Below are 14,350 nucleotides of genomic sequence, written 5' to 3' on the forward strand. Positions count from 1 at the left end.
ACTTGTTGCTTTTTCTAGACTCTCGTAAGATCAATTTTGGCTTTTTATTTTAGTAAAATCTCTGTTAATTTGGCAGTAGAGAATCTGCCACCCAGACTTTCTATAGTTTTTAATGATCTTAGACTGCATAATTTGATAGATTTTGGAAGGATAGAATATGTTGCTTATGGTCTGCTTGTCTGGAAGCTCTCCTTCTCAAATTCTGAGAAAGGTTACAGAAGCTCCCAATAAGTATTTTGATAATGCATCAACCAGCCATATCAATACTGTAATTATGCAGCTCTGCCTTTACTGATAAAAAAAAAAATTGTTTTAGAAACCACTTTAACAAAAATCTCACACACCAATTTAGCCAAAGCATAAACAAAACAACATAAGTCTGTACCAGAGCGTACAAAATACCGTCATAATATCTTCCAGCAATTTGATTATTTGGGCGGTTTACAGAAAGAGAGGGCTTGATCTCACAGCCATTAGTGATCTGCTTTGTTTCATAGTAAATAGCCAAATATACAGAGGGCACAAACAAGCCTATAACATCCCCTGTGACTCTCCCTACTACCAGGGGATCTATTGAATGAGCCATTTTCCACAGAAATTCCTTCTTTCCTTCCTTGAAAGACCAAACAAAAAACCAACACTCTGAGATGGTTAGATTTGAGCGGGGGGAAGAGAGTTTAAATTTGGTCGCCAACAGATTTGTGGGCTTGATTACATTGAGTAAATAGCGGATTTATGAGCTGTTTACTGTTGTTGGGTTATAAATTAGGAGGTATTTGTGTATATAAATGATCTGTCAATTTGAAAATAGGGAATGAACTTGTTCGACACATTGTGATCAGCTTTTATGGATAGCGAGGCTGTATGAGAAAATTGCCACGTACATGTAGTGTGCAGAATTCTTTTGATACCTGTCTACCTGTTAATAATAAGATTCACCCGTCCCTGACTCCTCCCTACTCTCTTTACTACTATCCCTTCACTCCTTAGTCTGAGCTAAATTGGCTTCAAAACTACACTATAAATTTTGTGTTATTAATTCTTACAAGGTCTGTAATGCACGATTAACTTCATATTATTGACTTTCTACGATATGATAATATGATTTTGAAGCCAGTTTAACTGCAGGCGTCCTGACTCCTCCCCCACAACAGGATAACAAATGCCCTTGGTCACTTATGCATTGGATTCCTTTTCAACATTTTTTTTTGGTTGCTTTTACTATCTTCCCTTTAGAATTAGTAGAAGTGCATCCTAAAAGTGGGATGTTGTATGTTTATCCTCTCCAACCTAAGATTTTGTGTCCATTGAAGATGCCTATTCGCTTAGAGTAATGCAAGGATTGGTTCATAATATGTAACCCACATGGCCAGAATCTCCCTTTAAAGAGAAACGCTACATCAATCCATGTCACACTTTTAGCTATACAAGGAGATGTGTGAGATGGGCTCATTGGTTTAGAATATAAATGTGTGTTCAAATGAAATTGGGAGAGGTTAAGATTTGTTTTGAAATTTATGAGGATTTCATTTTTTTTTTTGGATAATCTTTTATTTATTAAATAATTAAATATATTCAAAATAAAGTTTGCAGATATTAAAAAAAATATAAAATAAAGCTTGTCGATATAAAAAATCATATGAGAGCTTTTGAATATGTATACAATAATGTAGAGTCTATCAATATTATGCATTTAATAATTAAAAACCTATTAATAATTTATAATCTATTGGCATTCCACGTTTGCATTTGCATGCACTTCAAAACATTTTTAAGTACAATTAAATTTTTTGTAGTTTCTAGAACCCTAGCCATGGCTTGTGGTTAAAAAATGTTGTTGTGGAAGACAGTGAAAGTATAAGAAATTCCCATATGTTGCTCTTCATGCATTTCAAATTCATGGTCTTTATGTAATATTTGCTTGGCTTTTAGTTTCCTCAGGTAAATGGTAACTAGAAAACTTAATTGTATGAAAAAAATTTTGAAGCTAACCAAACACCCCAAAAGAATGTGAATACCTCCACTACACCCCAAAAGAACATGAACACCTCCACTGTCACACAAAGGTCAAATGGTTACTTGCAAGAATTTGAAAAATGGTATTTATATTTCATTATTATAAACATTAATGCCTTTTAATATCTTGATTAATTGAAAAAACCTATTTCTTCATTGGGTTTCAATATTCACTTATCTTTACGTTGCAAATTCAATTTATTTATATTGTACACAGTTAGACCTAACAACAACAATTTTCATCTCCTACGACCTCTTAACCCTCTAAATAAATTGTCCAAACTATATCTGACTATCGGCATAACCGTTGTACCTCGTTGGGATACAAGTGCCATGCAAGTGCCAGTGTGTTAGATGCTATTTTAACATATTTCATTTAGAAAGGTGCAACATCATTATCTTTCCCTCATCAGTTCGTTTAGAAATGAAATCATGCTCAAATCATTTTAAATCATCATTTATATTTGCTTGTCACTAAACCAATTATATCCAAACTGATGATTTTGTATTAAATGTACTCTTCGAAGTAAACAATAATTATCACAAAGTATAATGTCAAATACATTGTTTATCATATTACATCTAGAAAGGTTCAACATACAAATATCCATCATCTATTAGTATTCCTTTACAAATGAAATCATACGCCTATTAAACAAAACTATGTAAATGTGTCATAGGCTAGGTCATAAGCCACAATTAACTATGTACGACATATAATTCTAAAATTGAAAACGATAGCTAAACTCATAGGTTTCTTGTTGAACAAATAATTATGCATTAAACACACTAAATTAAAATGTTCTAAATATGTATTTTAAGATATAATTAAATTATTTTATTAAGCCCTTGAATTTGTTAGTTTATTGTGAAATGTGTTGATAGATTAAATCATAAGCCATGTTGATCAAATACAACTCCGGAATGATTCTATAACCCAAAAAACGATATGTAGATTGAAATTATCTATAGCAATTATGTATCTATGCTGATACAATTTTATACAATTTATTATGTATGTAAATGAATTGTATAGTTTCTCAATTCTGAAGATTTATCATTCATAAGATCTGTCATAGGCTGCAAATATCAATTGCAGGTAGTTATTTGTTCTCAGCCAATTAAGATTCAAATCACATGCAGTGCATGATCCTTACAACAATGAAATACACTTTAGAATGGATCCATTCAGCAATGGTGTATACAAAGGCACGTATTGATGGCTTGTCAACAGCATTCAAGTACCTTAAAAGGTATAGTTAATAGTAGTAATACCGTGGGCGGCAAATCATTCCCCACCACCCTGTAATCAAGTGAATGGTAGCTTAGTGTTGTATGATGAGAACTTACGAAAAGCAAAACTACTTGGCTCAACAATTTGTTGAAGTGATGACAGTTTAAAGCACCCATGTTTATGATGTGATGCTTAAGGAAAATTGGAAACCAGCGTTATGTGTTGAAATTTCAAATGAAGATTTAGGAGCGAGGGGAAATTCGGACCTGATAACTTGAAATTTGGGACGACAAAAAAAATTATGTTTGTATTTTGATGCCGAGACCTTTCCATGGAGGTTCTACAGAACATTACATCTTTTTTTGGTAAGATGACAATAACCTTTGGTGTCTACACCCATGTCATGTACGCTGTATACAATGTTCAAATTTTTGTTGGAGTGTCATGAGGAAGATCTTTGATCCATATCAGTTGTTATGTCTGGTAAAGTATTGTAATTTGGAATTGTAATTGAAAATAAAGCCTACTTGTTCGCAAAAATGGTATAGTCTATCCCATGTAGCATTAATATGGAAACAGTAAAGACAAACTACTATGACATTTCTCTAGGACTTAATAGTCTTAGGATAATGATTTGTTATTTTTAATGATAAACACATCAAATAAACATTATGGTCTCTACCAATGTATTGCCTAACCCTATGGGTGGTAAATAATCTTTCCTTGATTCTGTGCTTCTAGACAAACAGCATATAATTAAGGCTTAACAGTTGATGTTTAACCATATTCAATGGTGAACAAGTAAAATAAGTCTAGTAAAATGGGTTGAAAACAGTAGGTGCTGGCCATCACGGGAAGAGGCATGTTCCAAAGGCATTAAATTTTTGCTCAGAAAAGCAGACCTTACGGTACGAAAGGACCGAACATGGTATCACCTCGAAGACCCATGCCTCTTAATGATAACTTTTGCTAAAGGGTGGTCTTTTCCAGTTAAGGTACTCAGCAACGTTCCAAGGTTTTATCCAGACTCCATAGGCTTACAGTTATACAATAATAGAGGACGCTTAGTCTTACTAGAATAAGGGCCAAGTTCAAGCCTCAAATACATGTCCATCAAAAATCCACCAAATAATTTCTTGGGTTATGTTCTATACTTATAAAATGAACTTTTTTAGATCTCTTGTGATCAAGTTTTCATTTACAAAGTAAAAATCTCCTCAATGAAGTGATACATCTTATCATGCCCCCTAAATAATCATGCTATGTGTAGCTATGTGTAGATATCCAACCACTTAAGTTATGTGGGTACTGGATATGACTAATAGCTAGCCCCTAACACAAGTACCTTTATTTTATGAAATTCCAATCTATATGTTGCTTGTATTAATCTTTAGGAAGGCGGGCCTTCGGATGTAAAATTAGATCTAATTGTTTTGAGCAGGTTATGTTTGGGCTGTTTTTTTGGGTGGAAGTGTACAATTGAGCAGTCTGAACATAGGCTAATTATTCTAGCAAAAGAATTAGACAATGGTTTGAACAGCCATCAGATTTCTTGTTGCTTTCTTCCACGCACGCTAGAGGATGTAAGTTGAAGATTCAATAAAAATTGGATGATCCAATAATCTTGGAGTAAATAAAAAAAAGTAACTATAGACAACTATCAGATGTCTTATTGCTTTCTTCCACCTAAGCCAGAAGATATAAGTTGATGATTCAATAGAAATAAGATGACCCAATAATCTTGTAGTAAATCAGAAAAAGTAACTACCAGTATGCTTGATGCAAAACTCTTCAAAACTAGCAGAGTCAAATGACAATCACATGTAGATGCAGGGCTATCATGTGAGCAAAAATTCCTCTATACAGCCATTGTTTTCATAAATGACATTTTCATTTGGAGAAGACAGGCCTCCTATTTCTGATTTCTCAGGTCTTGTGCTGATAAAGAAATATTTTTTATGTTGGCAACCAACTAAACTATGTGAACAATATCATAACAGACTACCCATTCTTTACCAAATGAAAAATGATTACTTCTAGATGTCCACTGATAATAGACAAATCTCTTGATTTGCCCAGACTGATCAATCTATAACAAAAATCACGCTGGAACCTTGCTTTGTTCTGCTTGTGGCATTGCCAATTCAGAGAATGCTGGACTATCCACCCCAACTCCCATAGCATGCAACCCATTGTCCACATAGGCAATTGTTCCTGTTATTGCAGAAGCTAGTGGCGAAGCCAAAAATGCAGCTGCATTTCCAACCTCATCTGAAAAACCAATTCAGAAACCATATATTAGATAAAATTAACCTATTTCCTGATGAACAACCTAGCCTACCTGTATGAAAACATGGTATTTGTTTAGCACATTCAAGGTTGGAAAAAAATCATTTAACAATGAAATGCAATTACCTGCCAACAACTCCTTCTGCAAGGGAGCATTTGCTGTTGAGTAGGCAATAATGGTATCTATAAATCCAATGGCCTTCGCAGCTCTGCTTCTCAATGGTCCTGCAGAGTAGAAAGATAAAGGACAAACCAGCCATATATATAATGTAAGTAAATAATGGGACCAATCCCTCACTTAAGGTCAAGAAATTCCATTGGCATAAAAGCTTGTTACTCTAACAGTACCTGCTGAAATTGTATTTACTCTTATATTGTAGCGCCTTCCTGCTTCAAATGCAAGCACCTACAGATTTAGGTAGTCGGTCAGAGCTTTCGAAAATTGAACAAGTACAGATTAAGTTATAATGTTTTATCAGGATTCAACTGCACAGTTTTTTATTCAATCTCAATGGACCCATTTTATGAGTAGTAGTTCACACAGATCTATCTCTCATGAGAATGACTAGACCACTTAGCACTCATTGCATCTAAGTGATGCTCACAGAGGTGAAGCATCAGGACTCCCCAAGGGATCACACATCCCAGGACTACTCTGACTCAAGCATGCTACCCCGTTGGCAAAACCTTCAGCAAGCATTGTGCCTCATGAACCATTCATTATAGAGCCCTTTTATGAGTCTCCTACTTGACAAACTACAGGTTAAATTAAACCATCATCCAATTTATCATTTTTACAAAAGCTAAACAAATCCCCTGCTAACACTTTGATTATTTGTAAGTTAATATATCAATTCACTTGGTACCACCTATATTGTAATCAAGAAAGAAGAAAAAATAAAAGTTGGAATACCCTAGTATCACTTTCAAGAGCAGATTTTGCAGAGCTCATTCCACCGCCATATCTGCAAGCAAACCCAAATTCAATTGAATATTTAGTTTACTTCTTAGGTCCTGGAGGCATTTTAGACCATTTTCAAGAATGGAGAGTCATAATAAATTCAATATAAGCTTACCCTGGAATAATCCTTTCTGATGCAATATAGGTGAGAGATATTGTTGATCCACCTGCAATGCAAGGCCATAGAAATTGTTTAGAGGATCGCTATTCTTCGCAACATGCATGCTTGACAGCAAGGAACCCAATCACCAACAAAACCTTCATTTTCATTCCATAATAGATGGGCAAAAATTCACAGACAACCCCTATCAACAAGATACAAGGCAACGAAAATCCATTTCAAGCACATAATCATTTAGAGTATCACCATTCTTCACAATATACATGATTGACAGTTAGGATACCCAATCATCAACAGAACCTTCATCTTGTATCAATAATAAATACGCAACAACATCACATAACAGCCTACAGCCCATATAGACAAGATGGACAAAACATTTCAATCAAACTAGGAACTCTACCTAATAAAAGGACAAGAAATTCCATTGTGAGGATAGAAGTTGTTTTAAGGATAGCTATTCTTCACAGCCTACATACTTGAAAGTTGGGATGCAAACCCACTGATGAAACATTATTTTTCATTCAATAATACATAACAGAACAAAATTCTCAAAGATAGGCTACTTAAACAAGATGAACAAAGCATTTCAATCAAGCTGAACATGGAACTACCCTAAACCCCAAATGACAATATCAATAAAAGGAAATTCCACAAGATATTTGCTAATGAAGACAAACAGAATCTTACTAACCAGGATTCATGATAGGAATAAAATACTTTAGTAATGATACAAAAGAATAACTTGATGCTGAGACTGCTGCAAGATATCCATTTCTTGAAGTTTCAAGGAGAGGTTTAGTCACCTGTCAAGATGAATTTTTCTTTTATATAACAAGCATAATCATATAAAAGCAAGATAAGCTAGCACAAGAAAAGCAAGACACGGACATTTTAACCACTTGACCTTACCTCTGGACCATTTGCAAGTGAATGCACAAGAATATCAATACTTCCAAAATCTTGTTTAACGCACTCTGCAAGTTCCTGTTTATTTTTATGTAATCAGATATTAACACCAGTGTAAAATATAGGATGCAAACTTTTGATTAGAACATGCTAAAATATCAAGTATTAAACACTACAAATACATGATATTTTGATTGTCCCTTGCACTGCATCTTTAGTGAGTACATATAATGCCCAAACTAAATACCTGCACAGTCCAATTGGAAGCTCCCGCATATCTTTTATTTGATTTTACCTGAAGGATAAAAGAATGACAACATTATTCCCCAAATTAACATTATTGCCCAAATTAAAAGACACTGAAGCTTAAACAAATCAAAAAATGAATCAAAGATTTAGAAAAAGAATGTGATCTATGAAATGTGATTATTGATATAGCATCACTATCAAAGTTTAGTAGTTTACATCTTCAGGAACATCCTCGGGAGTATCATAAACTGCATCCATAGGATAAATCTTAGAGATCTCCATCAATGACCCATTTGGCAATCTGCATTAAGAAGAGACAGAGCTCTAATTATTATATACAGGCATTTCATTTTGCATACACGAGTTATAACAGGTTTTATCAACTAGAAAGTTATAGAGTCCTTACACCCGTGATTCGTCAAACTTGCCCCGCTTCCAGCTGGTTTCAAATATGTTCATGGCCTGAGGAGCTAAACAGTTTTAGGAAATAATCTAAAATGTTAAATCTAAGCAACACAGATGTGATTATGTAAGACAGGAACAAAGAGAATTTAATTAGTTACTAGAACAAAAATTAAATTACAAAATTGAAATGTAATCAGTCTTTATGGCAACCCATTAAATTCTGCTCATTAGAAAAAAGGCAGTTTCAAAGTTATTATCACAAACCGGAACCCAAGTGCCAACAAGAATTTCTGCACCAGCAGCAGCTAGGGACTTTGCTATGGCCCAACCATAACCATTGTCATCAGCTATTCCAGCAATAAAAGCTCTTTTACCTGACAGGAAAGGGAGGAAACTTAAATATAAGATCAAAAGCTTAACATAACATTATTTATGGCAATCACCAAATTTTGGCAGTCATAAATTTTGTTTGCAGCTGACACTGCAACCATCAAAAGTTGAAACACTCGACACTAAAGAAACAACTTCTAATTTAGATTTTCACTGAAAATTGCAATGGGCAACCCATATGTTACTCTCTTGTTACTGAAGTATAAAACAGATGGCTGGTTAATAGGTTAGAAAATAAATCAGGATAAACAGCTATGGAAATACCATGATCACTTTTTTCACCAAATTTGATGAAATAAAACATTCCTTGGGAGTAAAACTATGACCTTCAAATTTAAAGAAAAGTAAGCCACAATCATACAAGAGTTTTGATTGCTCGAGCAGCATTGGCTCTTTTGACCCATAATGAATATTAAATTTGAATCCAACTATTTCTAATGTGTCTTGAATATGTCGCAACAACATCCAAATACGATTCTGTAAGGAACCCTAGCTCCAAGTACCCTTCAACTGTTCAAGGAATCAATGTTTGGTTAAAAATCTTTACCAAGCAAAAATACTGGATCAACCAGTTCAGAAGAATAAGAGACAGAATATTGCCACAGTCTATATTAGTGATCAAGAATATGCTTCAAAGTAAGCTGAAGATGATAGTGAAGTCAAAATAAGAAATTAGAAATATAAAAGACAGAATAACTTAGAAAACCTTAGTATTCCTTAGAAGATAAGAACTGAACCACAAGTCTGCTAAATGTCGTCCTTAAATAGAACTCATCATGAGTAACATGAAAAAATCATCATGGAAGTACTGAGGGAATGATATATAACTAAACTACAGGGCCATCCCTGATATGAACTAAGCCCAAGAAGATATAAGGATGCCAAACACAAATGAACAAGTAAATTAGTTGACAATATTATTCCAAGGCACTGCCAAATGTTCACCAGAATGACTAACATTGAAACAAAAATGATGTGGACAGGACCCTTGGAAAGGAGAATTCAACATGTGCACAACAGAAGGGGATAATTGTGTATCCAAAGGGAGATGGTAAGCTAGCTTGTAATCTAGACAACATTGGAACCTCTTATCGATAATAGTAATACTTTTGTTTTAAGAGTTTGGCCCTTGCCTTCCTGTCTTCGCCAAGAAAGAATTGTCAAAGATTGGTATATAAAAGTGTCAGTTTTGTTAATTATATGCATCAGCATAATTTTATATGTATGTGTTTGTACATTTATATAGGCAAAGCTAGTAGTTTCATCAGCATCCGAATCAGTTCATTGCCCAGCATTATATATATAAACATAAATATGTGTGTGTGTGTGTGGATTGTATCATGGGGTGTACCTCTTGGCATTTTCGAGTTTACAACCTCTTTGGTTTGAGCCATACAATAAATCTAGGTAGAACTAGGAGATTTGTTGGAGTGTAGGAGCCTGGCAGGGGGTTGTATGCCTCCTTGGTTGGGTTGGATTAGGGGTGTTCCACTAACCCCCCCTATTGATAGTATGGGATTCGATCGAGTAGAAGTAATCTAACTATTCCCTCTGCTCCCAGAGTGATCTGCTCACAATTGAGTGTGCTCACTTCACAATCTCATTTATTGACTCTGACTTTCTGTATATATATGGATCTTCCCACATCCCTTTTCATTCGTAAGTCTTCTTATTTGAAAACAGAGGCCACGTCTCTAACAAAATGAAGGTTGATAACCTCAGATGCATCAGGATGATTTAAAACGCAAATATTCTGATTTCAAAAAAAAACCCAAAACAAATGTAAAAAGTAAATGAATATGCAGAAACAATTGATACATTTTACTTAAAACAAATTTAAGCACACCTAATAGGTAAGTGGTTACAATTGAATGGTACCTATCTTAACGGTCCCACCATGTCCTTAAGAAAACTAAGGTTGTATTACAGTTCATAAGGTGGTGATGGAAGTGTATCCAGTGAGTAGATGGAAAAGTAATCTTATATTATTAGGAGAATTCACCGGCCACTGAAACTAATGCAGGAATCAAAGCGGCCAACTGACATTCTGGAAGCCACAATACAACATGGATCCCTAATTACTCTGGATATACAACCCCAGCGCATACTGCGTCTGTTTTAAAGTTTATGTCTGATGGGGATGCATGTGATGGATTTCTTGAAAAGCAAATGTACATGGTTTAGAGGATTTTCTGATTGCAGAAGCTAATGAAACAATTTTACATGGTTCAGAGAATTTACTGGTCACTGAAGATAATCACAATAACATGTGGTCAGCATATATCCATGAAACAATTGTAACATGGATACCTAAACAGTCTGGGGACTACAACCTGTAGGTATGATGAGGTTGCTTTAATATTCACCGTGTCCTAATGGAAATAGAACTAGTGGATATGTTGTAAACGTATTTACATGATCTGGAGAATCCCCTGGTCGCCAAAGAATATTATAGGAGTCTAATTGGTCAGTATAAATCCGTAACCCACAATAGAACTTGGATACCTAATAAATCTGGATCATATATTTGAATACTGGTGTCATGAATTGGAAAGAAAATGAAAGAGCACATAATAATTACTTTGTCAGAACATGAGTATCCTATGCACATAAGCTACGACTAGACAAAAGAGGTTCTGTGTAACAATTAAACTGATTAAATTGTTAGTAGGGGTAACCCACTCACCAGGTACAGAGGTAAGAATATTGAGGTTTGAAAAATTTCAGGGTTGAGGTGCTTCCTCATGCAATTAGGTATAATGCCCATGTAGTTTAGCCACCAAGATAAACTGACCTTTGATAACTGAAGCATATCATTTCCAAAAAAATTCTTTGCACTCAAGTTTTGCACCCTTCGGAAAAAATGTGGATTGGCGTTCCAGCCCTGAACCTCACACTAGCTCTTCACCTCAGTGTTGCGAGGCTCAGCAATGGTTCTACAATCTTCCCACGACGAGCTAACACAAAAATCTAAACTTGTAAAAGCATGCTCATGTAGACAAGATTAACTGCCAGTTTCATTGATCTCGTTTTAAATAACATGCAGCTAAAAACAGGCATATTCTATTGCAAAAACTAAAAGATACATGATTAATAAATCTTACCAAAACCCCAAACAGAAATCCCGATAAAAACCAGCCCTAAACTACAATATAAACATTAGCAATCTGTCTAAGATCACCCTAAATGTAATGAATCCAAAATCAATGCCCTGACACAACAATTTTCACACACGGTCACTCAATACCAGCAAAAAGTTCTCATTAGTCTCGGTTAAAAGCTAAAACAGGCATGTTGTAAGACAATCAATTTAACAGAAATAGCCCCATGATTCAAAAAATGCTGATCAGGTTCCCAAACGCATGTTCCGATTAAAATCAGGCATAAACTACAATATAAATTCAATCTTGTTAACTCGGACAAATATGAATTCAATAAAGTTGAAACTAAACAACATGTCCACACCCAAATAAGCTGATCCAATTGCAAATATTAGTCTCAGTAAAAAGCAGACCTCAACTACAATATTAGTTTAACCAAACAATCTAAGATCACTGTAAATATGATGAAGCTAACGTTAATACTAAAATAACATATGCCCCACACGCAAAAACCTGATCAAATCCCAAATGCAAGTCACACAAAAGAGAACCTCGAACTACAAGATAAATGTAGACAAGTTATTTAAGATCACTCTAATCAAATAAAACATGTTCCACAAACCCACATCCACTATCAGCAATCTATACTCTTAGATCACTCTTATAGATTACGTGGGATAACAAATACACAAATTGGGCAGAAATATGTGGGATAAGATTAACAAACCTCTTAGATCAATTGACAGTCCAGGGGCAGCTCCATTTTCACTGGCAGAAGCATGAACCACGGTAGACTTTCTGCTAAACTTGACTGCTTCTGTCTTAATATTCTTAGATACCTGTAGTGTGCAAGGGAAAAAAGAGGATGATTGCAATGGGGCAACTTTTGGCAACGAAGGAGAAGAACCAAATTGAACTAGTTTGGATGCCAAGTTGCAGGCTCTGTTATGGATGGTGACGTGGGCTGAACGGGTCTGGGTAGAGGTACAGATTGCAGCCCTCGTTGATTTAAGTCCTGCTGCTGCCATGATTTTCAGGTACCTGCCAATCATATAACATCAGATCAAGGTCACTTCAAAACAAGACAACAAATTAGCAGGCCTTGTTAGCTTTGACACATACCTTGATAGTCTACTAGGGCTAGAAAATCAATCCCTTAGAGGGCTAATTAGAGAAAAGGTATTGAAGAAAAGAGAACTGAATGGCTGAAATGAATGCTTGTTGTGAATAATGAATGCACAAAACCAAGTTTTGAGGTTGTTGGTCCTCGTTTTTATCGCAGAGACATTTGTCTGAAGTTCTCCACATCATTGGTTATCACCATGTGTGAGCTGAGATAGCAATAGTGCTGAGTGTATTTTGTGGAATAGGCCATTAATTTCTTGATTTATTTAGTCATTTCTCATTTGTAGGTAGTATTAGTTATAGCTGTTGTTTGGGCATTCATTAGGCATGAGGCCTCTAAGGCTGCAGGCTAGGGACCTTGGGGAGTTCGCCTCATATCCAAGACTTAGGGTTTATTGTGTATTCATTTGGGTAGGTGGCACAGTTATAACAATTACAGAAGGGTTTGTTGCGTATTCATTTTGGAAGGGACGGACACGTAATGGTGATCTTTCCTAGAATACGTTGTTGGTTACCAATGTTTTAATTAGTAGTCTTTTTCACAGTATAATAGTTGGTGATATGGTTACCTCAGACTGGTTTAGGTCGTTTTACACCTACAAACTTGCAACTGTATTTTAAGGTTTAATAGTCAGGTAAATTAAGTGTACTGAAAATATCTACATATTACAAGTTAAAATATTATAATTTCATTCTATTTTTAAAATAAATTAATTTTCTTAACATCTATCTATTAAAAGAAATTGATGGAGAAGTTTATATCATTCATAATGATTTTTTAGCTATTCGATATGAGAGTTGTAGTCTTTTGGATGAAACCTCTTTGAATGCGAATCAAGGATTGAGGATATCTATCTTGCCAAATTTGTCCAAGGTACAATCTCGGCCTCATCCCTATTGATGCCATACACTCAACAAGACTTGATTCCTAATGGACTCATTTAGAACCATTCAACTTTACCAATAGATCAAGGGCCCATTGACTATCTATCTATAAATTTTGATTTTAGATTAAGATAAATTGATAATTGCATTAAGAATACCTATAAATTACTAGCTCAAATTTTATAGTTTCGATGTATCTTCAAAACAAATCAATTTTCATAGCACCTAACTACAAATTGTGATTCAAAATAGATAGAGAAAACTATGTATGAATAGTGATTCAAAATAGATCAAGAGAAACTAAAAATAATCAAATAAGAAGGAAGAGCTATTTAAGAAAATGAGCCAAAGGTATATTTCATTAAACATATTTAATAAGATTTAGTTAATTATCTTGTAAACCAAGAAACTCTATTAACAATGTCACATGAAAGAGTGTGATTTGTCAATTAGTTGACAAAACCAAGGTTGAAAAGTTGCAATATGACACAGCATATAAAGAAATTAGTTTTGTGAAAGGTTTGGTTATTATATATATAATTAGTGTTAGTCCCAACCGGTGCTGAGAGGGGAGGGGTGAAACAACACTTTCCAGATTTAACTAGTTAAAACTTTTACTTTAAGTTTGAACTAATTTACCATTCATCAATGTAAACATTTATTGC

The 14,350-nt window shown here is 34.7% G+C and overlaps 1 protein-coding gene across 1 annotated transcript; it reads right to left on the reverse strand.

Annotated features, from left to right (window-relative positions):
• Window positions 1-4,997: 4,997 nt before the first annotated feature.
• Window positions 4,998-13,291, reverse strand: LOC131029453 (enoyl-[acyl-carrier-protein] reductase [NADH], chloroplastic). Its single transcript, XM_057959947.2, has 13 exons — window positions 12,798-13,291; window positions 12,403-12,716; window positions 8,449-8,558; window positions 8,186-8,241; window positions 7,996-8,080; window positions 7,778-7,825; window positions 7,534-7,608; window positions 7,316-7,427; window positions 6,616-6,667; window positions 6,453-6,504; window positions 5,888-5,945; window positions 5,666-5,764; window positions 4,998-5,521 (listed from the first exon to the last, which is right to left on the reverse strand). The coding sequence occupies exons 2-13, from the start codon at window positions 12,701-12,703 to the stop codon at window positions 5,352-5,354; spliced, it is 1,218 nt and encodes a 405-aa protein (XP_057815930.1). The 5' UTR covers window positions 12,704-12,716; window positions 12,798-13,291; the 3' UTR covers window positions 4,998-5,351.
• Window positions 13,292-14,350: the final 1,059 nt, after the last annotated feature.

Source organism: Cryptomeria japonica, chromosome 4, assembly GCF_030272615.1.
Source record: "Cryptomeria japonica chromosome 4, Sugi_1.0, whole genome shotgun sequence".
In the NCBI taxonomy this organism is placed as follows: domain Eukaryota; kingdom Viridiplantae; phylum Streptophyta; class Pinopsida; order Cupressales; family Cupressaceae; genus Cryptomeria; species Cryptomeria japonica.

Excerpts from the sequence above, each read along its gene's own strand:
- LOC131029453 (XM_057959947.2), bottom strand. The coding sequence starts at position 12,703 with ATGGCAGCAGCAGGACTTAAATCAACGAGGGCTGCAATCTGTACCTCT. Across the intron at positions 6,505-6,615 it reads TCAGAAAGGATTATTCCAGG|ATATGGCGGTGGAATGAGCT; the intron begins GTAAGCTTATAT and ends GTTTGCTTGCAG. Across the intron at positions 5,946-6,452 it reads CTCTTGAAAGTGATACTAGG|GTGCTTGCATTTGAAGCAGG; the intron begins GTATTCCAACTT and ends CTAAATCTGTAG.